This window comes from Schistocerca nitens, chromosome 5 (assembly GCF_023898315.1).
Source record: "Schistocerca nitens isolate TAMUIC-IGC-003100 chromosome 5, iqSchNite1.1, whole genome shotgun sequence".
Classification (NCBI taxonomy): Eukaryota; Metazoa; Arthropoda; class Insecta; order Orthoptera; family Acrididae; genus Schistocerca; species Schistocerca nitens.
In genome coordinates, this window is record NC_064618.1 from 775,845,129 (window position 1) to 775,873,043 (window position 27,915).

The following is a 27,915-nucleotide window of genomic DNA, read 5'->3' on the forward strand; positions in this document are numbered from 1 at the left end:
CTACCTCCCTCTCTTGCCGGTCCCCTCTGGCTCCCTACCCAATTTACTCCTAGCTCATAATCGCCCATATCAGTTTGTGATACACACTGTATACAAACATTGCCCTTGGGAGTGCCTCTGAATAGCGCCCTAAACGGCGGTTTGTGTCGCTTAGGCCCGAAACCAATGCTGACCGACTGCATAAGACGGCCGAATCCATGACAAAATGGCGTTCGATAAACGTTATCATGGAATTACACTACTGGCCATTAAAATTGCTACACCACGAAGATGACGTGCTTCAGACGCGAAATTTAACCAAGAAGATGCTTTGATATGCAAATGAATAGCTTTTCACGGCATTCACACAAGGTTGGCGCCGGTGGCGACACCTACAACGTGCTGACATGGGGAAAGTTTCCGGCCGATTCCTCATACACAAACAGCAGTTGACCGGCGTTGCCTGGTGAAACGTTGTTGTGATGCCTCGTGTAAGGACGAGAAATGCATACCATCACGTTTCCGACTTTGATAAAGGTCGGTTTGTAGCCTATCGCGATTGCGGTTTATTGTATCGCGACACTGCTACTCGCGTTGGCCGAGATCCAATGACTGTTAGCAGAATATGGAATCAGTGGGTTCAGGAGGGTAATACGGAACGCCGTGCTGGATCCCAACGGCCTCGCATCACTAGCAGTCGAGATGACGGGCATCTTATCCGCATGGAAGTAACGGGTCATGCAGCAACGTCTCGATCCCTGAGTCAACAGATGGGGACGTTTGCAATACATCAAACATCTGCACGAACAGTTCGACGACGTTTGCAGCAGCATGGACGATCAGCTCGGATACCATGGCTGCGGTTACCCTTGACTCTGCATCACAGACAGGAGCGCCTGCGATGGTGTACTCAACGACGAACCTGGCTGCACGAATGGCAAAACGTCATTTTTTCGGATGAATCCAGGTTCTGTTTACAGCATCGTGATGCTCATATCCGTGTTTGGCAACATTTCGGTGAACGCACATTGGAAGCGTGTATTCGTCATCGCCATACTGACGTATCACCCGGCGTGATGGTATGGGGTGCCACTGGTTACACGTCTCGGTCACCTCTTGTTTGCATTGACGGTACTTTGACCAGTGAACGTTACATTTAAGATGCGTTTTGACCCGTGGCTCTACTCTTCATTCGATCCCTGCGAAACCCTACATTTCAGTAGGATAATGCACGACCGCATGTTGCAGGTCCTGTACGGGCCTTTCTGGATACAGAAAATGTTCGACTGCTGCCCTGGCCACCTCATGCTCCAGATCTCTCACTAATTGAAATCGTTTGGTCAATGGTGGCCGAGGAACTGGCTCGTCACAAAACGCCAGTCACTACTCTTGATGAACTGTGGTATCGTGTTGAAGCTGCATGGGCAGCTGTACCTGTACACGCCATCCAAGCTCTGTTTGACTCAATGCCCAGGCGTATCAAGGCCGTTATTACGGCCAGAGGTGGTTGTTCTGGGTACTGATTTCCCAGGATCTATGCACCCAAATTGCATGAAAATGTGATCACGTGTCAGTTCTGGTATAATATATTTGTCCAATGAATACCCGTTTATAGTCTGCATTTCATCTTGGTGTAGCAATTTTGATGGACAGTAGTGTACTTGTAGAATAATGAACGACGCCACAATGAAAAATATGTACGACACGATATAGAGCGGAGTGTGCAGATAAAGTTAGACTGTACTCTTTGTCCACTTGGTAAGCCGTGAATAGTTCTAAAAGAGTGCCAAACTTGTGCTGCAATAGGAATCGTTCTACTTGCAGCAATTTCAACTGTGCATGTACGTCCTCATCTAGCCACCATCGCGGAAAACACCGCAGATTCCGAAAAAAACTGTAGCCTTATACCATACAAAAGTTTCTTAATGTAAATCACAATCATAGCATTTTACTAGTTTATTAAAGAAATATCCCAAGAAAACACATGCAGTACGCACATTCTCCACTAGAGGCGCTGCAACTGCGACGGTTCGAAACTTAGTTCGTAGATTATCCGGAAGTGGCGCTACCTCAGCCGATGCTCATCGCTGCCAACTTTCCAACTGGCCGGACTTTTACTGAAGCACCGCCTGTGTGTGTGCCCAGGGCCGTCCGCTGGGGCCGAGCGCTTCGCGCGGCGCCGGCGTCATCCTCAGCAACCAGAGCCTGGTGCTGCAGTCGGTGGGCCGCGCCAGCGGCGGCAACTACTCCTGCGTCGGCGTCAACTCCGAGGGCGCCGGCGAGAGCAAGCCCTTCCACCTGGACGTGCTCTGTGAGTACCAGCATTACTCCTCTTAGGCATTAGTAAAAAATGTTCCTGTGTCGTTAAGCATTTAGATCAAGTATGCTGCCCAAAACAAGTATCACTGCGGCCCAAGAAGTGAGCACCTATCACACGATCGGGAAAAAAATATTTATTTATAAATTACGATAAACTGAATAGTTTCCCGTGACACGATGCCATTCTCTTATTGGTCCATCCCGTTATTAACGTTGCCACACGTGCTATACTTGAACCTCCCAGAGTCTCCTTCTAATGGCCGGCATACTTGTTAGATACGGTGGTATCTTATCTTACAGCTGCTTCAATTGCACCTGCGAAACTAAACATCTAGAGACGGTGAGACGCATGGTTAAATCCGCAAGACAGAACGGGTAGTTGGAATTGTGGAAAGGGGCCAAAAATGAGCAGCTGTCAGTTACACTCGAACACATACAGGGTGTTACAAAATGGTACGGCCAAACTTTCAGGAAACATTCCTCACACACAAAGAAAGAAAATATGTTATGTGGACATGTTTCTGGAAACGCTTACTTTCCATGTTAGAGCTCATTTTATTACTTCTCGTCGAATCACATTAATAATGGAATGGAAACACACAGCAACAGAACGTACCAGCGTGACTTCAAACACTTTGTTACAGGAAATGTTCAAAATGTCCTCCGTTAGCGAGGATACATGCATCCACCCTCCGTCGCATGGAATCCCTGATGCGCTGATGCAGCCCTGGAGAATGGCGTATTGTATCACAGCCGTCCACAATACGAGCACGAAGAGTCTCTACATTTGGTACCGGTGTTGCGTAGACAAGAGCTGTCAAATGCACCCATAAATGAAAGTCAAGAGGGTTGAGGTCAGGAGAGCGTGGAGGCCATGGAATTGGTCCGCCACTACCAATCCATCGGTCACCGAATCTGTTGTTGAGAAGCGTACGAACACTTCGACTGAAATGTGCAGAAGCTCCATCGTGCATGAACCACATATTGTGTCGTACTTTTAAAGGCACATTTTGTAGCAGCACAGGTAGAGTATCCCCTATGAAATCATGATAACGTGCTCCATTGAGCGTAAGTGGAAGAACATACTGACGAAACTAAAATGAGCTCTAACATGGAAATTAAGCGTTTCCGGACACATGTCCACATAACGTCTTTTCTTTATTTGTGTGTGAGGAATGTTTCCTGAAAGTTTGGCCGTACCTTTTTGTAACACCCTGTATAACTTTATTTAGTTGCCCAAACATTACAGCGCAAATTTCCGACCTTAACTCTCGACTGAAAATGTCACACAATCTTATGGCTTAAGGGCACAACCTCCTTAACTTTTAAAACGGCTGAAGGCCCATGAATAAAAACACAACTACAATAAATTTTCAAAAGGCAGAAAGCGCAAGATTTTATCCTTAAATAATATTTCAAATGAGGGTGAAAGCCCAAACAATCTGAGACTTGAGAAGTAAGGAATTTTAATTTTAAGACGGCTGAACACCCATGATTTAGAAACAAAACTACAATAAATTTTGTAATGCAGAAGGCCCAAAGCTTTATCCCTAAATATTTTTTAAAAAAGAGGCTGAAGGCCCAAACAATCTGACTTAACAATAAGGAATCTTACTTTTAAAATGGCTGAAGGTCAATGATTCAGAACACAACGACAATAAATTTTTACAATGCTGAAAGCCCAAGGCCTTATCCTTAAAAACATTTTTTTAAAAGAGGCTGAAGACCCAAACAATGCAAGACTTTACACGTAAGAAAATTTCAATTTTAAAGCGGCTGGAGGCCCATTATTTGAAACCCTACTAGTAGCATACAAATTCAAACCATCGGCTATGAGCTATTAAAATATACAATGAAACACCAATAAGAAAGGACAGTACAGCCAGCGGCGCTAGAAGTTTCCAAGGGTTCGGTCTGCACTTGAAATATTAACGTTTGCTTAGGGGAGACAGGTAGTCGGCCCAACTATATTCGATACGCCGCCAACCCAACCAAGGGACAGTCAACGGACCCACCGACAAGGCGACTGGCTTTCCACCCGATCAGTACACAAGGAACTCCAAAGCCAAAACTTAAAAGGCGTAGCCGCCCATAAATAAGTATGCAAAAGCTGTCAAAACTACACACGTCTTGGACAACGACAACACGGTGAGGAAAGGACACTGCCTGAATTTTACGTCCGCGGCCAGGCCAGGTAACCGGAACCTTTACGGCCACAAGGCAGAAACTTCCGCTGGTGCACTTCGACTTCAAATAACCAAAATATAGTTAGACTCCACAGAATGGTGGCCAGACTTTCGCCGAATCGAACACTCGCTGTTGCTCACGCGAATACCCCCAACAGCCAACCATGAAAACCAACGGCACAATGCGAAGAGACTGGCTTCGGTAATTAAATCAGCACTCAACTTTGATTTCCTCTGTCGGTGAGCCACGAACCTCGTAGCAGTCGTAACGGCTCCCACACACTCCTACACTGCGTAGATACCGTTAGCGGGCCCGGCCCACTGTGCCGCGGAGATTTCCTGGCTGATCCACACCAACCAACCGACTGCTCAGAGCCAGTACGCCGACAACATTTAAAATATCTTAACAGTCAAAATCGCACAAACTAAACACAGTTTCACGAACACTTGCACTAAGAACTAGACAATGCTAACGGCAGCGACTGTACAATAACAGGGACGAATCACGCGTCGGCACACACAGCCAACCCATAAGCGATCGCCGGCGAAATACACGTCGTCCGGCAAGACGACCGACCGACGACCAACTAAAGTCATCCCCACTCCAGTCATGTGTATCGGCAAGCGTCGGGCGAGTCACGGGTGCTGCCGCGCCCCGACTGAACTTGTGCCGCGTGCCAACTCAATCACTGCCAGGTCCGAACTAACTGCTGGCGCGTTCCAACTGACTCGCAGATCCGAACTAACTCCGAACGCACGACAACCGGGAAGTAATAGCAGTCCAGCAAAGGCGATACGACAGGGCTTATATCGATAAGGGCTGCTGCTGCCGCTCACGGGCAGGCAAAGCAGTAATTCAGTGACACAAGTAATTGAAACTAACTTAACAAGGTGGCAGTACGGCAAAAACAGGATGTTAAATAAGAGATGGAACGAACACGAGCCACGCGCGGCTCAGACGTATAATGAAATTAATTTATGAAAATACGAGGAAATTCTTTGTTATTTCACCGCAGTTGTAATATAAACCTTTCTCACTGTAGTTCTGATCACTACAAGTCGATACAAGTTACAATACTGCATATACTGACAATGTTTGCCATCTGACACTACCGAAACTCTGTTATAACAGCTTCAATTCGGAATCACATCCACACAACTGCGAAGACTGTAAGAGCAGACAATTGCGAGAATTACCGAACAATCAGCGTAACAGCTTATGCATCCAAGTTGCTGACGAGAATAATATACAGAAGAATGGAAAATAAAATTGAAGATGTGCTAGGTTACAATCAGTTTGGCTTTAGAATAGGTAAATGCACTAGAGACGTAATTCTGACGGTGCGGTAGATAATGTAAGCAGGACTAGAGGAAAAACAAAACACGTTCATAAGAATTGTCGACCTAGAAAAGACGTTCGACAGTTTAAAATGGTGCAAGATGTTCGAACTTCTGAGAAAAAACGGGTAAGACATAGGGAGAGACGGATAATATACAATATGTACAAAAACCAAGAGAGAATAATAAGAATGAACGATCAAGAACGAAGTGTCTGACAACGCGCGCTGCGGAATTTGAATCGCCGCCAGACTTCATGGACGTCAGAGACCCATAGAGGTCTCTGCACCATCGCGTCTTAAGCTGTGGCGGCGCGCACCTCCTGGCCCGCATTTAGAATGAGGGCGCCACAGTGGAACACGTGGTTGCAGCGGCCAATAGCGGCGTCCCCGATCGAGTACTTAAGCGCCTGCGTGTCGCTCAGCCTGCCAGTCTAACCTCGCGTACATCTCAGGACATATCGCCTCGCATTAGACAGCGTATTGGCTTTCGTGTTTTCTTTACGAGTGGACGTGGTTGTCTTGTTTGGTTCGTGACTCTGTTGTCTGTTCTTGTTGTGTCGTAGGGTCCTTCGTTGCTCGTGTCCGTCCTCTCCCGTTGTGTTGTTGTTCGTGGGCCGCACCGCGGGTTACGTCGGGTTTCCGTCACTACAGCCCCGCGACCGTTCCGGTTGCCGTTACAACAAAGAGCTCGTATTAAAAAGGATGTAAGACAGGGATGTAGTCTTTCCCCCCTACTGTTCAATCTGTACATTGAAGAAGCAGTGATGTAAATAAAAGAAAGCTTCAGGACAGCAATTAAAATTCGACGTGAAAAGATATCAATGATACGATTTGTTGATGCGATTGCTAGCCTGAGTGAAAGTAAAGAAAAATTACATGATATGCTGAATGGGAGTCCAGAATATGGATTGGCAGTAAATCGAAGAAAGAGGAAAGTAATGAGAAGCAGCAGAAATGAGAACGGCGAGAAACCTAGCATCAGGATCGGTGGTCACGAAGTAGATGAGGTTAAGGAATTCTGCTACCTGGTCAGCAAAATAACCAATGATGGACGGAGCAAGGAGGACATCGGAAGCAGAGTAGCCCTGGCTGATTGGGCATTTGTGGCCAAGAGATGTCTACTAATATCAAACATAGGCCTTAATTTGTGGAAGAAATTTCTGAGAATGTACGTCTGGAATACAGCATTGTATGGCAGTGAACGATGGACGGTGGAAAAGCCGGAACAAAAGAGAATCGAAGCATTTGAGATGTGGTGCTACTGGTGAATGTTGAAAATTAGGTGGACTGATAAGGTAAGGAATGAGGAGGTTCTGCGCAGAATCGGAGAGGAAAGGAATATGTGGAAACCTCTGACTAGGAGAAGGGACAGGGTGATAGGACATCTGTTAAGACATGAGGGAATGACTTCCATGGTACTAGAGGGAGCTGTAGAGAGCAAAAACTTTAGGGGAAGACAGTGATTCGAGTACAACCAGCTAATAATTGAGGACGTAAGATGCAAGTGCTACTCTGAGTTGAAGATGTTAGTACTGTACGTGATGGCGAAAGCTACTTCCCTTGCCATCAGTCATTCTGCAGCCTGTCATGAGGGCCATTCCCCTCATATCCCACTTACATTAGAGGAAGTTCTTTATAATGTCATTGTACTGCACTGCTTGACCGCAGCAACTTAGCAGCAGTCTGTATTCGGTACTTGTCGGGAGATGTCGGAAGTCATCGTCTTGGAGCTACTGTCAATCGATGCCAATAAACAGTAAACATCGTTGCATTATTACCAGCGCATTTGGTACTGTGGTCGCAGACAGGAGACAACGAGAGAACGTCCATCGTTACCCATAATTCAGTAACACCTCATAGGCTTGTTATTCACAGTAAGGTCCGTAAAATAATATAGAATGTAGCCAGATTCTGCAATGGAGGAAAGGAATTAAATAGAGTATTGCACTCGTCGGTAGAGAGTACGGCAGCATACACTGATCGGAGCAGCAGAACGATTAAAATTATCGGCTGTTTGCCAATATAAAACTAGGAATGGTACCTCGTATGTCAGCAAGAGACGTAGAGCTTTAATTCAATTCACTTTCTTCATTTGACAGTCCACGGACTAACTTGCTGTGCAGCTTGAATGACATACTATATACACTCCTGGAAATTGAAATAAGAACACCGTGAATTCATTGTCCCAGGAAGGGGAAACTTTATTGACACATTCCTGGGGTCAGATACATCACATGATCACCCTGACAGAACCACAGGCACGTAGACACAGGCAACAGAGCATGCACAATGTCGGCACTAGTACAGTGTATATCCACCTTTCGCAGCAATGCAGGCTGCTATTCTCCCATGGAGACGATCGTAGAGATGCTGGATGTAGTCCTGTGGAACGGCTTGCCATGCCATTTCCACCTGGCGCCTCAGTTGGACCAGCGTTCGTGCTGGACGTGCAGACCGCGTGAGACGACGCTTCATCCAGGCCCAAACATGCTCAATGGGGGACAGATCCGGAGATCTTGCTGGCCAGGGTAGTTGACTTACACCTTCTAGAGCACGTTGGGTGGCACGGGATACATGCGGACGTGCATTGTCCTGTTGGAACAGCAAGTTCCCTTGCCGGTCTAGGAATGGTAGAACAATGGGTTCGATGACGGTTTGGATGTACCGTGCACTATTCAGTGTCCCCTCGACGATCACCAGTGGTGTACGGCCAGTGTAGGAGATCACTCCCCACACCATGATGCCGGGTGTTGGCCCTGTGTGCCTCGGTCGTATGCAGTCCTGATTGTGGCGCTCACCTGCATGGCGCCAAACACGCATACGACCATCATTGGCACCAAGGCAGAAGCGACTCTCATCGCTGAAGACGACACGTCTCCATTCGTCCCTCCATTCACGCCTGTCGCGACACCACTGGAGGCGGGCTGCACGATGTTGGGGCGTGAGCGGAAGACGGCCTAACGGTGTGCGGGACCGTAGCCCAGCTTCATGGAGACGGTTGCGAATGGTCCTCGCCGATACCCCAGGAGCATCAGTGTCCCTAATTTGCTGGGAAGTGGCGGTGCGGTCCCCTACGGCACTGCGTAGGATCCTACGGTCTTGGCGTGCATCCGTGCGTCGCTGCGGTCCGGTCCCAGGTCGACGGGCACGTGCACCTTCCGCCGACCACTGGCGACAACATCGATGTACTGTGGAGACCTCACGCCCCACGTGTTGAGCAATTCGGCAGTACGTCCACCCGGCCTCGCGCATGCCCACTATACGCCCTCGCTCAAAGTCCGTCAACTGCACATACGGTTCACGTCCACGCTGTCGCGGCATGCTACCAGTGTTAAAGACTGCGATGGAGCTCCGTATGCCACGGCAAACTGGCTGACACTGACGGCGGCGGTGCACAAATGCTGCGCAGGTAGCGCCATTCGACGGCCAACACCGCGGTTCCTGGTGTGTCCGCTGTGCCGTGCGTGTGATCATTGCTTGTACAGCCCTCTCGCAGTGTCCGGAGCAAGTATGGTGGGTCTGACACACCGGTGTCAATGTGTTCTTTTTTCCATTTCCAGGAGTGTATTTTCAGTGCGTTACAGTCAAAGCAGGCAGGTAGCATATTAAACGCAGTTGAATAATTTAAATCAATTCCGGGGTATTGTCGGACCACCAGTATCACACTTGTAATCAGGCATAATACCTTTTGTTTCCCTTTTTTTTCCGAAGGTTATTATAGAAGGCGAAACTTCTGAATTTAACGCAAAGTTAGACAGTCGATTTCAGGATTTTCGAAAGTGTAACCAAAATTTTTGTATTTATGTGACACCGTTTACAAGCAATAAAGATACGCAATATGCAAGAATACTTTCATATGGAATGCATCGAGCTGCAGTCTGACATCAGCCGCGCTGCTGCTACGGTCGCAGATTCGAATCCTGCCTCGGGCATGGATGTGTGTGACGCCCTTAGATTAGTTAGGTTTAAGTAGTTCTAAGCCTAGGGGACTGATAACCTCGGATGTTAAGTTCCATAGTGCCTAGAGCCATTTGAATTCTGACATCAAACTAAGAGAAAAATTTGATAATATACGTTCGTTCAACTTTTTCAAATTACACCTGCAAACAACAAATATCCCAGGTTGCACAGTTATGCATAAAACACCTCATTTTTGCTTGGAAACCCGTAAGGTTTGCGAAAAGTTGTTTTCAAGAATAAAACACAGAAAGTGTAAAAGTAGAACCAAAATCTTACGCCTTGAGAACACCGTAAGAATTGTAACCACTTCGAGTGAACCAGATATTAATACGTTTCCGAATTTCAGAGTCGTATATCACGCTAATTCTATGATTTGTAAATAAAATTACTAATGGAATCTTATATGTAAAATGTCTAATTTTTCCTTTTTACTCAGCGGATTTGTTAATGTTAAGTAGTGTATTAGATGGTCTGAACCAGTGTTGATCCGTACAAGACGCTCTTGAATTGTCGGTTCTGGAAGACAAACAATAAAACATCCCCTCTTGCCTATCCTCTAAGCTCGTGGTGGCCACGTTGTTTACCCCTCTGGCCCGGAGTTGAGCAGCCGACTTTACCTTCCTCACAGGGCCGAATTCACCAATGTAAATGAAAATGAAACACATCTTAAAATATTAGAGTGCCTGTAAATATTTTTGTTTGTTACTGAGCAGGAAAACAGTCTGAAGAAGCTCTCAATGTAAATTGATGTTTTAGGATTCTGCTATCAGTATCTAGGTGGCTGTTATTATAAAATATGGCTGAGAACCGCGATCCACACTAATGCTCTTTTCGGCTCGCGTGCCGCAGTTTGACGAACCCTGGTCTACCCATCACTTTCACGTACGTAGTGGTGGAAGAATGCTTGTTTTAACGCAACTCTGCGCACCGGAATTCGTAAAATATTGTCGTTGCAGTCCCTATTGGAACGATACATACCTGGCTGTAGTATATTGCTAGATTCATCACTTAAAGCTGTTTCTTGAAACTTTTAAGTGGCCTTTCTCAGGACAGTTTGCAGCTGTCTTCATGAACGTCTCAGTACAATTTCTACAGGATTTCTGACAATTTCCCATAGGTCAAACAAACCAGTGACCATTCCTCCTCTATTACCTTGTATAGGTTTAATATCCTGTGCTTCCTAATTGGTATGAGCCCCACACACTTGAGCAACATTAAAAGAGAAAGAAAAAAAAACAAAGCATCACAAGAGCCTTTTGTGAGTAATCTCCCTTGTAAATTGTCTGCGTTTTTCTAGCAGTCTACCACTGAACGGAAGACTGACACCGGCTTAACCTGTGACTGCGCCTATGTGGTCGCACCATTTCATATCTGTAGGAACTGTTACAGCCTCGTATTTGTATGAGACGGACGAGTCCAGTTGTGACCACCGGCAGCGGCAATACATGCTTCCAGTCTGGTATGCTCCCCATGCAGGTCTGGGGTCTAGAATAGGCCCGAGGTATTTCTCCCTGTCGTAAGAGGCGACTAAAAGGAGTCTCACACGTTTCATGTGATGGTACCCTTTAGGGTTTGACCTCCATTTTTCAAAATTTTCACGAACAGCGAGGCAATGGGGGAAGGGCGCCTTACATGGTGCACAGTATCCATCATGCACTGACACTTCTCGCATCCTTCGTCGACGTGAATCTTCACTTCCGCTCATTCTCCAGCTGTTGGGCGAGGTCACCCTCCTGGGTGCGTTTTCCTCCATGCTCTGTGCAGTATCGCTTTCTCCTGGCTGCGTTTTCCTCCATCGTCTATGCAGTATCGCTTTCTGTGCTGTCCACGATAATGGACCGTTGTAGTGGGGCCACCATGTACCCTGTTGGCTGTAGCCCCCTGACCACAGGGGCTGATGCCTGCGCCGTTAACTCCCCACGTTTGCCAAAGAGTAGATGCCCGTCACCGTGGGGCATTAGGACTGCAGGCAATGAGCATCCTGCCAGGTGACCTTTGCTGCAGATGGTTTGTTTACCTACAAACATCACGACATCGTACCTAGCAGCTCCGCCGGCTGTATGGCACACAAGTGTTAATGTGAAAACTTTTCTAAATTCGATACCTCGTGACAGAATCCTGCAGCAAACACCACTGACGTTCAAAATTTTTCTACTTTTAGTCTGTTAACGTTAAAACGTGTTTTTAAATTTAAAAAAGAGTGTGAGTGCACAATAAATACAATTTGTAAGTACTCCCACAATCCGCTTATTAAATGACAATACGAACCCCTGACTCCCGATCCATTCTGTAAAAACCACACCACAATAGCACTTTCCATTTCCACAATACATGCGGTGGAAGTGTTAGGTGATTCACCCTGTATATATGTGTACAAGCAACTGCTGTACAAGGACAAGGACATAACAACTTTGCACAGCTTCTGTCTCACTCAAATGGACGTCAAGGCTAATATACAAACTCTGAGAAAAATTGTTCTGTGGGATTAGGTTGTAAAAGCTGCCGGAGTATACAATCATCATGTAAAAACGAATCCAAGTAGCTGTCTATACAGCTGCAACGAAATCGTAGTATTTTAGATATTATGGAAGAAGTGAACTATCGGAATTAAAGCGACCATTGGTTTATTTAGATAAAACGTCTGTTCTACGTATTACCAATCGGCGTCCGCATTAGGGGCAGAGTGGGGTAGGTGCACTTTCCCACTCATTGAATCTGTGGCAGACCCTTTATGAATTCCAGAACTCTCACGTATTTCTAGTAATGATTGCCTCTGATACGAAACAACCGTACATGTAACAGTGCTGAATCCAAGGAGAAGCACTGTGGCTCTAGTGAACGCTATAGTCTTCGATTGTAAAGTATTTCACTGGAAATTACACCTTTTTCGTGTTGTGGCAGCGGCTTCGACGAACATAGTCTTAGGGGTATGAACCTTTACAGGACATTGCCCAACTAGAGTATCCAATATTTTCTTCGTCGCTTTTTCTGTACAGCCCTTACTGAGATACGGAGAGGAGTAGTTGCAATAACAAGCAGAGTACCAATATGGCAGAAGTATACATGCCCAACACTCGCCCTCCGTTCGTCTGCTGCAGTTCTTAATCTCAGCAGAAAGTTAGCGTTTGGAACACGAAGGCTTGCTGGGACGCCATTCGGTTTAACTCGGTAAAGTGATTCTACTAGAGAATAAAGAACATGGCCATTCTGTCCTGTATTATATCGAGTGGACTCAAACTCAAAAGAAATACTAATTTCTGCTCTGGAAGAGAGAATAAATGGTCAAATACAGTGCTCTGTGAGGTTTTTGGGTCTTCTTAAACTAAATATATGGTTCTTGCACCACATGGGGACCAAATAATAGCTGCATCTAGCCTTAGTTACGAGTTCTGCAGTCCAGGTGTCTCGGATATACAACGAAGTGCCAGACCAGGGCGACGAGGACCATTTTGGTGAAATGGGAAACTGGGTTCTTGGATAAACTAATGCGGACGTGCAAGCATATTACATACTACATGTTAAATGTTGCAGAGCGATAGTCTTCAAAGAGCTTTATTAAACAAATGTGTCCGTAAATGTTTGCTGTACTACACAGGGCACTAACAAATTAATCTGTAAAAATGTAACACACTATTCAAAGGTTTAGAAGAGATGTGAAGGTAATTACTGAAATTGTAACCTAAGTGTTGTAACTGTATTACGAAAATGTGATTGCAACATGCTGATTGTAACTGTCTTATGAAAAGGGACCGATGACCATAGCAGTCTGGTCCCGTTAATCCCACCAACCAACCAACCATCTTATGAAAATGGTATTGTAACATACTGGTCGTAGATGTAGAGGAGATACAACTAATGTATTATCAGAATGCAGCGAAACACTTTCATAATACATTATGAGCTACATTTTCCCGGGCTTGAGATCTGTTGCTATAATGCCTGTCTGAACAATCGAATTATAAGCCTCCAGCATGCAGGACAGATAATTACGTAATTTCAATCACAAGTGGATGAGTTGTAATCTAACTGCATGTATCATTTTTTCAGCCCATTTCCAAGGCATAAAATAGAAAAGTGCAAGATTGGAGAGCAGAGGAGTAAAATATCGGGAGGGAAAGGGTAGGAGAGGATGATGAAGGGGATTGCATGGATGTGATGAAGGAGGGGAAGGAGTTCAAGTTTATATTTCGTTCAGAACCGGTATAGAGAATGTCTCATGGTTCAAAGCGTACACTGATCGCGTCCTTTGGCCCCAAATCGGTAATGACCACCTCCCATGGCCCTAAATCGTCATATGCCTCCTACAATAATAAGGGCTTAATTTCGGCCGAAAGACTCCAAAACGACGTTCCAGCACCTCCCCGACAATAATTTTTTTTTAATTCTCATTGGGACAGCTGGCCGGGCTGGTCGAGCGATTCTAGGCGCCGCAGTCTGGAACGCCTATATTTCATAACAGTATTTTGTGAACAGTGATTTCTCTTGGCAGGTTTAATCAGAAATTTTAAAAATCGAAACTTGTAATTTTGATAGGTTGCGGGAAGAGAGGGTTTATGTGGTTGAAGAGCTGCATTACGGCACCTAAAATTTGACGATCTAAGCACTGTCAATAAGTACATGTATAAACATCACAATTAATTGGAAATAATATAAAATAAAAAACAAAAACAAAAAGTCGAAAATGAATGTATTGCCTTGTTTCTAGTAAGGAATTCTATTGGTGACTTTTGGCATCCACGTGCCTCGGTATCACTTAGTTTTGTCTGCACCCAGAGGGTAAACAACTGCACTTACAGCGAACTGTACATTTCTGGAAAATACTGTACCCATAATGATACTTCTGCAGTAGGACTAGCTTTGCAGTTATTGTATTGCTCCATAAAATTCGAGGCATAATAAGTCTGTACATATTTATTACATAATTATCTAACGTAAAATATTAAATACTCTTATTAACTATTTTCTGGTTAATGATCGACCCGGACTTACTTTATCGCAATTCTTTGTAATTATTCTTACATTATTAGAACTTAACAACGTACGAGGGTGAGCTGAGAAGTAATATTTCCTATTTTTTTTATGAGAAATCTCTTTAAAAATTTCTTTAAGAAACGTTATAAATAATCTATATTTTTATTCTTCATGTGTACATAGTTGCACCCTTCTTCCGCTAGAGGGCTTCGAACTGTAGCGTGTAACCTAGCGGTGTGTAACGTAACTACATCGGTACGAGACAAACAGTGATCTGAAATCGAGTTTCGATTTCGAAGAGTTCGTCCGCACATGGAACACACTCCCGTTCGGCGTGCCAAAAACAGTTCACATATGGGTGCTGACACGTCTGTAACAATCCCACGCTCTGAGTTCACCGCCATCGATCATCCTCCATACTTCCAAAAGTTAGAAATCTCCATCAAAGACTTCATTTTTATACCGATGAAGCGGTGCAAGCATAGGTAAGGTTGTGGTTCCGTGAACAACGTCAGACATTCTTCAGCGACCGTATTAACAAACTGGTCTCGCACTGTGAGAAACGTGTTCATCGCCAGAGGAACAATGTGGTGGAATGTATTCACTAAGAGTAAAGATGTAAAATGTTAATAACGCTCTTTTTCATTTTTTAGTATTTTAGAGTTTTCACGTAAAACATTCGGAGGCATTCCTTTTGACAACGCTCTTGTATTAACGCTGTGGTGCTGCGGTCCACGGCAATTGACAGCTGTTAATGTCACTTCTTTGGCGTTTTCAATCAGTCCTGAGGAAGGAAACGCATGCAATCCACTCCATCGAACACTCTCAACTGGTGCTGTGCCCTGCGTGCATTTGCCACCTCAGGACTGACTGAAAGCTCCAAAGCAGCGACCATTAACAGGTGTCCATTGCAACGGACATGTGCACTACAGCGTTAATATTACGCTAAATGACCATCACACATGCTAATATTCACGGATCACGTAGCTTTTTACTCCACTTGTGAAGTCATATTCATATATATACTTGTCTTGGTCACTGTAAATGTAACATTGGCAACGGAGCTGCAAGATGGTGTTAGAAGGACGTAGCTCACGCCCTCGTGCGGGAAGAGAAGATGGTGGCAGCAAAAAGAAGCGAGTCAGGACAAGCCGCGTCGGGGATTCCCCGAGGGAGAAGTGCTGGCAGGCAGGCCGGGCTGGCGTTTATCGGCTCCGTCATCTGGACCGCGCAGCTGGCCCTGGCGGCGCGCTGTGGAGAACCAAGGCAGGGGGATGGGAGGGGGAGGGGGGAGGAATAGGGGTAGGACGAAGGGAGGCCGTGGGACCGGCCCAATGCCGCCGTCGGAGAACTTGTTATATGAAGCGTAACATCGGACAGACTGCCACCGCACCGCCTGAGACAAACAGTGGTCGACGCAGAGGCGTACCGCAGGGGGCGTAGGCGGTCGGCGCACTGCGGAGCACTAGTTGCTGACGTCATTTTTGTGGGACTGTCTCTGCAACTAACGAAAGAAAACTCTGCCGGTGAAAGAGATGCTCTGTCCATCTCAAGTGATATGTAAATAAAATTACAGAGCTATGTTCTACCTGTGCGTAAGAAGCCACTCGTTCCAATACACTGCTGTTCGACATTCAGCCACAGCAAAATGGTTCGAATGGCTCTGAGCACTATGGGACTTAACTTCTAAGGTCATCAGTCCCCTAGAACTTTGTTTTTTTTTTTTAAATTCTTTATTATCACAACAATATTAATCATACATACGAGGGCAGTTCAATAAGTAATGCAACACATTTTTTTTCTGAAACAGAGGTTGCTTTATTCAGCATTGAAATACACCAGGTTATTCCCCAATCTTTTAGCTACACAACACTATTTTTCAACGTAATCTCCATTCAATGCTACGGCCTTACGCCACCTTGAAATGAGGGCTAGTATGCCTGCACGGTACCATTCCACTGGTCGATGTCGGAGCCAACGTCGCACTGCATCAATAACTTCTTCATCATCCGCGTAGTGCCTCCCACGGATTGCGTCCTTCATTGGGCCAAACATATGGAAATCCGACGGTGCGAGATCGGGGCTGTAGGGTGCATGAGGAAGAACAGTCCACTGTAGTTTTGTGAGCTCCTCTCGGGTGCGAAGACTTGTGTGAGGTCTTGCGTTGTCATGAAGAAGGAGAAGTTCGTTCAGATTTTTGTGCCTACGAACACGCTGAAGTCGTTTCTTCAATTTCTGAAGAGTAGCACAATACACTTCAGAGTTGATCGTTTGACCATGGGGAAGGACATCGAACAGAATAACCCCTTCAGCGTCCCAGAAGACTGTAACCATGACTTTACCGGCTGAGAGTATGGCTTTAAACTTTTTCTTGGTAGGGGAGTGGGTGTGGCGCCACTCCATTGATTGCCGTTTTGTTTCAGGTTCGAAGTGATGAACCCATGTTTCATCGCCTGTAACAATCTTTGACAAGAAATTGTCACCCTCAGCCACATGACGAGCAAGCAATCCCGCACAGATGGTTCTCCTTTGCTCTTTATGGTGCTCGGTTAGACAACGAGGGACCCAGCGCGAACAAACCTTTGAATATCCCAACTGGTCAACGATTGTGACAGCACTACCAACAGAGATGTCAAGTTGAGTACTGAGTTGTTTGATGGTGATCCGTCGATCATCTCGAACGAGTGTGTTCGCACGCTCCGCCATTGCAGGAGTCACAGCTGTGCACGGCCGGCCCGCACGCGGGAGATCAGACAGTCTTGCTTGACCTTGCGGCGATGATGACACACGCTTTGCCAAACGACTCACCGTGCTTTTGTCCACTGCCAGATCACCGGAGACATTCTGCAAGCGCCTATGAATATCAGAGATGCCCTGGTTTTCCGCCAAAAGAAACTCGATCACTGCCCGTTGTTTGCAACGCACATCCGTTACAGACGCCATTTTAACAGCTCCGTACAGCGCTGCCACCTGTCGGAAGTCAATGAAACTATACGAGACGAAGCGGGAATGTTTGAAAATATTTCACAAGAAATTTCCGGTTTTTTCAACCAAAATTGGCCGAGAAAAAAAATGTGTTGCATTACTTATTGAACTGCCCTCGTATTTAGCCCACCTCCTAACATGATTAGTGGGCCATTAATTGTTACATAAAAACTAAGTTATTGCATCTTAATGTTACAATTACGATAGTGAGCTACAGTTTAAGTTAAGTTACTAAAGTATGATTAGATTCCTACAACAACAATGGGCAGTTTTGTTTTAGCTACTTTTAACCTAGAATGACTACTAACTGCAGCGTCACAGGTGTGCCAGTAAAATACAAACCTACTTAGGGTGGCCAGGCTCCTCGAGCTAACCCCGGGGAGCATGCCCCTGGCACTGGGCCGGCCATGGTTAGTATTCGCTGCAGTTTCCTATGTTAGTTTTCTAAACTAAGTCCTACTACTACTAACTTAACCTACGTCATAATTGGTGCTTTAGTCGCAATCGGTGTGATTGACCCCACCCCCCCTAATCCCGTACGTGGCGGTTTCCAACTGATGGAAGTCGGCCATTCCACGCACAGGCGGTATGGGAATGGGATCAGGTGTTAATCGGTTGGTTTATTAATTTGGTGTCTATTCTTGGTCCCTCAAGTATTCTAGTAACACTTTTCGCAATACCTCATCTGCCAGAGCATTCAAAGTATGGAAAGTGTCTTCTTGTCTTAGGAGATTATATGTCTCGTTATTTGGAAGTCTGTCTCGGAGTGTTGCAACGTCGTTGAAAAGAGGGCACTCGAAAACCACATGTTCGGGAGTTCCTTCCGCCGCGCCACAGTCACACTCGGGGGTTGCCCTTTTCCCAAACCGACATAAGTATGTCGTATAGGATCCATGACCAGTGAGGAAGTGGATGAGTCCTCGTGTAGGTTCAAAATATTTCATGGCCCCGCGTTCTTTAACGTCAGGTAAGAACTGGAATGTTCTTCTCCCCGTTTCATCTTCCTCTCAATCCCTCTGCCACAGTTCTTCCCCTCTGTTTCTTATTTCCCTCTTATCCCCTACTCTCACGCCCATAATGTCTATTATTTTCTCCCCATTCCCTTTCTTTGCCCAATACCAAGCTGCTTGCTCACGTATCTTGATGTCTAACGGGCAGAGCCCCGTTATGACTAACAGAGCTCCCCCTGGTGATGTCCTGTAGGCCCCTACTGATCTTAGAATCATGTTTCTTTGGACTCTTCTCACTATCATGGCGGGCACGACCCGTGTGAGCCTGTGAGCCCAGACTCCCGAGCTGCAACCCATTACTGAGGTCATGATACTATTGTGATAGAGTTTGATGAGATGAGGGGGGAGATGAAATCGTTTATGTCCAATGGAAATGAGGTTATTTAATAATTGGAGGGCTCTCTGGGTTACGGTTTCTATGTGTTTTGCAAAGTTCCATCTCTCGTCAATTATGACTCCCAGATATCGCGCCTCCCGTCGCCGAAGAACTGGTGAGCCATCGATTCTGACAGTGGGATTCCTGATAAGATGACCTTTTAGCAGTAAGTATGTGGATTTACTAGGAGATATTTTCATCTTCGTGTTAAGGCACCATTGGTGCAGTTTTTCAATGGCCCTTTCGATTTTTGGCTCGATGTCCTCTCGGCTACAACCGCCGACCAGCAGGAGGAGGTCATCTGCGTAGGCTATCACCTCTAGCACTTCTTCACTTTGTTGTAGTCCGTCTAGTAATGGTTCCATATGGATAACCCCTGAAAAGAGGCCCCAAAACAGAGCCTAGGGGACACCCCTTGGTAATTACTTTTCCAATTCTCCCGCTAGGAGATGATAGCCAAACCTCCCTGTCCTTACAATAGCTCCTCAGACACCCATAAAGCGGCCCTGGACACTCCTTCTCCCGTAAACAGGAGAAGAGAGAAGGCCACCACAGGTTGTTTCAAGGCGCCACTGATATCCACCATGATGCCGACGACGTACTTATGCGGGGTTGAGCCGCAGACCTCAGCCGCCAGAGCGATAGCATCAGATGCCGACTGCCCCGGCCTGAAGCCAAACTGCCTGCTGCTCATCTTACACAGCACCCGGTGAGCCGTCAATCTGTCAGCCAGCTGTTTCTCCAGAAGCTTCCCGAACAGGTCCAATAGGCAGATTGGCCTGTAAGATTTAACTTCAGCCGGATCTTTTTCTGGTCACCACATTCGCAGTTTTCCATCTCTTGGGAAACCTCCTTTGTCTAAGACACTCATTGAATAGATGGGTCAGCGGCGCGACTAACTGGGGTGCCAGGAACTGCACCACCTCAGCCACAATGCCGTCTGGTCCTGGAGCTTTCCCTCTTTTTAGGGATCTTATATATGCAGCCACCTCCTCTTCCGAGAATGGGTAGACTGCCGTGTTGTTATTGTAATCTACTAGATATGCGTCTCACAGTTGCTTCTGGTTTTCGGTTTCTCCATCCGCATTGTCGTCAGGCAGCAGGGACTGGAGAAGGACCTCAGCAGTTTCCTGCCAAGATTCTGTCATCCCATCCCCCCGCCTGACTGTTGATAGCTCCAGAGGAGAGCGGATTTTCTCCCTTACTAATTTATAAGGGAGACCCCGCGGATCTAGAGCCAACTGGTTCAGCACATAGCTTTCCCAGCTACGCATTCTCACTTCGCGTAACTCCTTCTGGAACCTTTGCTTGGCCTCCCTGTATCGCAACTGCCATCTTTGCCTTTCCAGCCAGACGACACTGCGCTGGTAGTTCCTTCTTAGCCTTCTGACAGACTGACGTAATTCCTCTGATTCGGCCGACCATGGTGACGGCGAGGCCGCCACGGCCTTCGTCCCGGTTGGTACAGCGGTCCTCACCGCTCTATGTACTGCACCCACCAGTTCCTCAGCTCTTTCATCTATGTCCAGGTCATGATGTACGTCACCTTCCGGTAAGGCAGGAATGTCGCACTCCCTTGCTAGTAATTCCCAGTTCGCTTTATTGTAGCTGAATGGTACTTCCCACCCCATGGTCCAGCGGCACTCTCTGTCACCTAAAGTGAAGGTTATTAAGTTGTGGTCACTCGTGGTGGCATTGCTTACGACTTTCCAACTCCTTATAAGGTTTGCTGCATTGTGTGATGTTATGGTTACATCTATATTCGTGCCCTGTCCTCCTCCTGCTGAGTAGGTAGGAGGATTGCCCGGCCTGTTGGCCACCACGAGTTGCGAGGCCATAAGAAAATCTTCCACTTTTTCACTATTTTCCCAGCTTGGGAGTACGGCTCCTGTAGGCAGAGCACATCCAGTCTCCTCTCCTCCACATCTTTGCGGAGCTCCTGCATAACAAGTCGGCTATTGTGCGTATTTAATTGTCCAATTGTTATCTCAGTCGTCATGGGAAATATGTGTGGAAGCGGTCCTCCTGCCAGGTCTTACTCCAGTCAAAAGCAATTCGTCCGTTTGCCAGTACGGCCCGTTCATAAATGTCTTGAAGGTCAAACTTTTCACCACGTATCTCAAAAACTTTTTTCAGTAGGTCTCGCAGGGCTCCGAAATCAGTGGGGAGATTCACTGACTTGAGCTGAATTCTGTCCACAGCCTCCATTACCGAGAAGGTTACCTTTCTACCCTCTTCGTGTCCTACACGGACCACATGCCGTAAGGGTGTGGCCAGGGTAATCGGCTCTTCCAGCCTGGCCAGTTGCATCGTGTACTCGATGTTGGGGTACACCCTTACCGGGCCCACAGGTGGCAATCTGACCACTGGAGTGTTCTGCGTTGTGGACTTCAGACTTGTGCTTATGATAGCATTGTCTTGGATGGGTTGCTGTCTTTGAATTTTGTCAGGGTTTTTGCAGTTATAGGATGCTCTTGCCGCCTCAGATGGACTGTCGGCTTCGTTTGCTGGCGTTGAGGGGTGGGATCTGTGCTCAGTATGGGGAAATCTGTTTGTATACTTATATCAACCATGTAAGGCTCTGTTTGGATGGCTTTTTCTATTGTTACTGTCTTAGTGGCACCCGAAAGCGTCATCAAGAAGTTCTTAAACCTGGTTGCCCTCATAGCGTCCCGCCTCCTCTTGCTCGGGGATTTACGCTTTGGCATCCTGTTTGGTGGGCTGTGATCAGCCATAATCGATTTTGGAAATCAATCGTTGTTCTAACATTCTATATGTTGGGCAATTACGTCCCGTGGCTCTGCACCACTTTTTCCCACGGCTTTTACAGGGGATACAGACCGCTGCTGCTTTGCAGTCTTTGCGGTTGTGTCCATTTGTGCCACACTTCGTACAAGCCGACTCCCTGGTACAAAGCCTTAGGATGTGGTCCAGGTCACCACAATTGTGGCAGCGAGGTACCACGATGTAGTCTTTAACGTTGATTGAATGGAATCCTATATATAGTCTGCCCATTGCTGTAATCTTTCTCCACATTGGTGCCGTGACCTCAGCAACGTGATGGACCACATCACGCCCCAGAGGCCCCGTCTTGAATCTCAATTTGAAACCATTTCGAAATTCCTCCTCATTTAGATCATCAAAATTTTGTTCTTTTATTGTGTTCGTCAATTCGTCATCTGTCATTATAGTAGGCACGTCATAAAGGATTATTAAAGGATTTCGTTTCCTCGGAGGTTCACACTTAACAAGTGAGTTAAATTTTTGGTTGTTTAATAATTTGTCTTTGTCTTCCTCCGAGGCTACTTCCACAATCACCGAGTTTCTGCTAGGTTTAATTCTTTTAATCTTGATTTTATCTTTGGCTGGGTTTACAGTTTTTGTGAACAGCTCTTGAATTTTCTTTACACTGGTATCTTGCCCAGACAGTGTCCCCTAGAACTTAGAACTACTCAAACCTAACTAACCTAACGACATAACACACATCCATGCCCGAGGCAGGATTCGAACCTGCGACTGTAGCGGTCGCGCGGTTCCAGACTGTAGCGCCTAGAACCGCTCGGCCACCCCGGCCGCCTAGCCACAGCACCTCAGCATCACTTGCTACTTGTCTGTAAGCATATTCTATTAATCCAGAGGGTGCTGTTTCACAGGCGTTCATTGAGTTCTGGGTGTGTAGTACGAGGAGATTCGCACTCATCTTCTTAATTCCACTAAAATTGTAAAATCACGTTTACTTATTTTTTAGGGTTTTCTATTAAACACGCTAAATGGTAGTTACACTACTACTGGTAGTTACACAACGCGTCCGCTCGCTCCGTAGCTCTTCAGAAACACACGTCCGCTTACTATAGTCTCCCCCACGACCTCAATGCTCTCAAAGAGGTACTGACTGCGTGTAGAGTTATAAAGTTGCCGACAGAGACAGCGGTATATAAGGCAGATTGACACGCCCAGTTTTAAAGGGTAGTGTTAATGCTACTAAGAAAGGCAAAAGCGACGGAGAACTCTACACTCTTGTCACTTACCCCATTTGTGTAACATACATAGTAATAATCTCAAGAATGAATTGTTGTCCACTGAAACAAAAGCACTTGCTATCTTCCTAATTATGATTATGCACTGCAAATACCGCTGATTAGTAATGCTCCAGAATTTTTTATGTGAAAAGTCTTATAAAGTTTTTAAATATAAAAAACGTTATTAACATTCTATATCTTCGTTCTTCATATCCACATATTTGCTCCTCGAGATATTCACCCTATTGTTGTTGTTGTTGTGGTCTTCAGTCCTGAGACTGATTTGATGCAGCTCTCCATGCTACTCTATCCTGTGCAAGCTTCTTCATCTCCCAGTACCTACTGCAACCTACATCCTTCTGAATCTGCTTAGTGTATTCATCTCTTGGTCTCCCTCTACGATTTTTACCCTCCACGCTGCCCTCCAATGCTAAATTTGTGATCCCTTGATGCCTCAAAACATGTCCTACCAACCGATCCCTTCTTCTAGTCAAGTTGTGCCACAAACTTCTCTTCTCCCCAATCCTATTCAATACCTCCTCATTAGTTACGTGATCTACCCACCTTATCTTCAGCATTCTTCTGTAGCACCACATTTCGAAAGCTTCTATTCTCTTCTTGTCCAAACTGGTTATCGTCCATGTTTCACTTCCTTACATGGCTACACTCCATACAAATACTTTCAGAAACGACTTCCTGACACTTAAATCTATACTCGATGTTAACGAATTTCTCTTCTTCAGAAACGATTTCCTTGCCATTGCCAGTCTACATTTTATATCCTCTCTACTTCGACCATCATGAGTTATTTTACTCCCTAAATAGCAAAACTCCTTTACTACTTTAAGTGTCTCATTTCCTAATCTAATCCCCTCAGCATCACCCGATTTAATTTGACTACATTACATTATCCTCGTTTTGCTTTTGTTGATGTTCATCTTATATCCTCCTTTCAAGACACTGTCCATTCCGTTCAACTGCTCTTCCAAGTCCTTTGCTGTCTCTGACAGAATTACAATGTCATCGGCGAACCTCAAAGTTTTTACTTCTTCTCCATGAATTTTAATACCTACTCCGAATTTTTCTTTTGTTTCCTTTACTGCTTGCTCAATATACAGATTGAATAACATCGGGGAGAGGCTACAACCCTGTCTCACTCCCTTCCCAACCACTGCTTCCCTTTCATGCCCCTCGACTCTTATATCTGCCATCTGGTTTCTGTACAAATTGTAAATAGCCTTTCGCTCCCTGTATTTTACCCCTGCCACCTTCAGAATTTGAAAGAGAGTATTCCAGTTAACGTTGTCAAAAGATTTCTCTAAGTCTACAAATGCTAGAAACGTAGGTTTGCCTTTCCTTAATCTTTCTTCTAAGATAATTCACCCTATTGAAGGATACATTTCTCCCATTGAGAGGCCAGTTTGTTGATACCGTCGCTGTAAGATGTTCGTTTTTGTCGACCGAGTCAAATCCTCACTTCTGTTTGCACCGCTTCATCACTATCAGAGCGAAGTCCTCTAAGGTGTTCTTGAACTTTTGGAAACTGAAGAAAATATGATGGTGCCAATTACAGCAAGCTATTTCACACACAGTGACTTAGTTACGTTACACACCGCCATGTTGCACACTACAATTCGGAGCCATCTAGCGGTATGCAAAAATACCTGGTGGTCGTGATTAAACTTTCCCTATTTAATACTTTATAACACGGAGACTAATTATCGTACGAGTACCAAACTTTTAGCATTAATGTTATGGACTTGGGAAAGAGAAATAGTGCAGAATCAATTCAACTGAAACACTCTTAATTTGCTCTTACGGTACGTCATGCCACTTCATACAGGTACCATTTCTGCGACAAAAGGGGCTCAATAAGGCTCTGATCAGTGTCCAGAAGAGTCTGAAAGCGCAGGATTGCATTCTGCACAGCAGAACGAAGCATGTTCGAAGCTCTTGATATGCTGCGCTTCAGATCAGCACTCGTGTGAATGTTCCCGTGGTAAACCCTGTCCTTCAGGTAGACCCATAACCAGAAATCACAGGGAGTAAGAGCAGGTTATCGTGTCGGCCAAGCATTCGGAAACAACTGGCTGGTAATTCGATCGTTTCCAAATGTGTTTCGGAGAAGCAGGTGTAGTTCACGAGCGATGTGCTGTGGGGCCCCATCTTGCAAAGAAAACTGTTGCGTTCAATGCGTCTCCTGCTGTAGGGCGGGTATGACATCCTGTCGAAGCATATCGCAGTAATGATGGACATTCATTCTGCACGACTTTGGTTCTTGAACGCCAACCTGTTCAAGGAAGAGTAGGCCAATGATGAACGTAGCCGTGAAACCACACCGTACGGTGACAGGTTCACCATACAAAGAATCTTCGTGCACAGTGACTGGAGGTGAGGATCCCCACGCTCGGCTGTTCTGTATGTTCATCTCACCCGTCAGAGAAAACTGACCTTCGTCATTCTATAAGGATCGTCCAGGGTCAGATCTCGTCAACTTCAGTCCTTGCTAGAAAGTGGAGATCGAAATCTACACGTCGGTATGCGTCCTGTGGTGCAAGATGCTGTACGATATGGATCTTGCACGTGTACGATGTGAGAACGGTGCGAAGCACCCTCCGTACAGTGGACCACATGACGTTCAACAGTCGTGCACAGCACGCGCACTGCCTGACCACTGGGAATCGTGCCGTTGTCTGCCAGAGCAGCAGCGATTTCATCAACCAACCGGTCATCGGCCTCGTACCGGAGCGTGGCCCAGTTCTCCAGTACGCGTACGGTAATTAGTTTCAGTATTATAACGTGTTAAATAGGCAAAGTTTAATTATAACCACCCAGTGTATAGGAATCAAGATAAAAAATGTAGAATGGTAATGACGTTTGTATTATTTAGAGAGTTTTAAAATTTTTCACATAAAAAATTACTGTTTATTACGCCCTCGAATAACTGTTGTGGAGCTACAGCATGAATTCACATTTGGTTAATTATAGCTTGCAGACGAGAGCGACCGATGCATTTTGCAAATGACTAAAAATAGAAATGTCATAGCAGGCAACTTTTTTTTTTTTTTTTCGATACGTCCGTTTTCTGACTGGGATGATGCGGCAGGCCACGCATATCTGTCCTATGCCAGCCTCTCTTCGTATAGAACTCAACGCACTCATCGTCCTCAGTTACTTGAATTATTTGTTGACTATGCGGATTGCAGTCCCCATCTTCTCTTACAATTTTTACCATCCACAGCTTCGGAATGATCTACGGAAGTTAATTCTTGAAGTCTTAACTCATGTTCTATCGTCTTGTCACCATACAGAAATATCTTCTGCAAATTAAACGATGTGTGATACTACTAGACTCCTCCTGGACAGAAATCACTTTCTTGCCAGTGCTGGTTTGCTGTTTTTGCCCTCCTTGCATCATTTGTTATTTTGCTCACAATGTAGGAGAATTTCCTCACTTAGTCAACTTTTTGCTCCAGGATTTTGACACATAGTTTTTGGTAGTCTCATTTCTCCTACTGCTCATTGCTTTCGTCTTTCTCTATCTGCTCTCTATGCACAGTGCGAGCTAATTACACATTTCATTTAATTGGTTTTGCAATTCTTCCCCATTTGCTAAGGTAGCAAAGTCATGAGCGAATATTTTCGTTAGTATCCTTTTATTATGAATTTTTATTCCACTTCTGAACCTTTGTTGTATTTCCGTCGTTAATTCATCGATGCATAGCCTGAGCACTATGCGCGACAGACTTCATCCCCCTTTATACCCTTTTCAATGTGAATACTCCGTTTTTTATCTTCAGTTCATACTCTTTCCTCTTCGTTTTCGAATTCTACCCGCCTGGAAATAACATATGATAAGGGATTAACGATCCGACATCCATTGTCATGATTCAGAATAGAGGGTAACTAAAGAATAGATGCTCTGTGTCGAGGATGCTCTGAGTGAGATTGTTATCGCAAGTTGTTATTAGAGTCGTTGTAGTGACGTACTGGAAGGTGGTGTCCCCATTGCCAGTGGATGACCCTAAGTCAACTGTAATAATTATACCAGTAAAAGACGGAGATATATGGCTTTACCAAAAAGATAGATTGCACATTACTACGAGGGCATGCTGAGAAGCAATGCCTCCGTATTTTTTATGTGAAAAAATCTTAAAGCTTCTGAAGTAAATCAAACGTTATCATCATTCTACATGTTTATTCTTCATGTCATCATATTTGTTTCTCAACATAGTAAGTCCTGGAGATGAACAAATTTCTCCCAGCGAGAGCAGTTTGTTGGTACCGTCACTACAGAATTTTGAACATTGTTGGCGGGGCCACAACGTCCCCTCTGGCTGCACCACTTCATCATTATCAAAGAGACGTCCTCGATGGTATCCTTTAAGTTTTGAAAACAGATGGAAATCATATGGGGCCAAGTACGGACTGTACGTAGGATGAGAGATGACAGTACACCGCGTCGGATTGACGCAGATGTCGCAGCACTCGTGTGTGGTTTCGCATTATCAAGCTGAACGAGAGGGTGTTGCATGTGTGGACGAACTCTTCTAATTCTAAACTCGATTACAGCACACTGTTCCGCAAGCACAGACGTAGTTACGTTATACACCGCCATGTTACACGCTACACTTTGGAGTTCTCTAGCGAGAGAGGGCTGCAAATAAATAGCCATAAAATAATGACGTTCGTTTTATTTAATAGCTTTCGGAGTTTTCACAAAAAAATTCGGAGTCATTACTTTTCAGCACGTCCTTGTATAATAACGTT

The 27,915-nt window shown here is 45.4% G+C and overlaps 1 protein-coding gene across 1 annotated transcript in view; it reads left to right on the forward strand.

Annotated features, from left to right (window-relative positions):
• Positions 1–27,915, forward strand: part of LOC126259570 (nephrin-like) — a 1,073,586-nt gene that overhangs the window by 882,116 nt on the left and 163,555 nt on the right. The window contains exon 9 of the mRNA XM_049956477.1: positions 2,125–2,290. Within this exon, the coding sequence (XP_049812434.1) occupies positions 2,125–2,290 (166 nt within the window). The remainder of the gene's footprint in view (positions 1–2,124; positions 2,291–27,915) is intronic.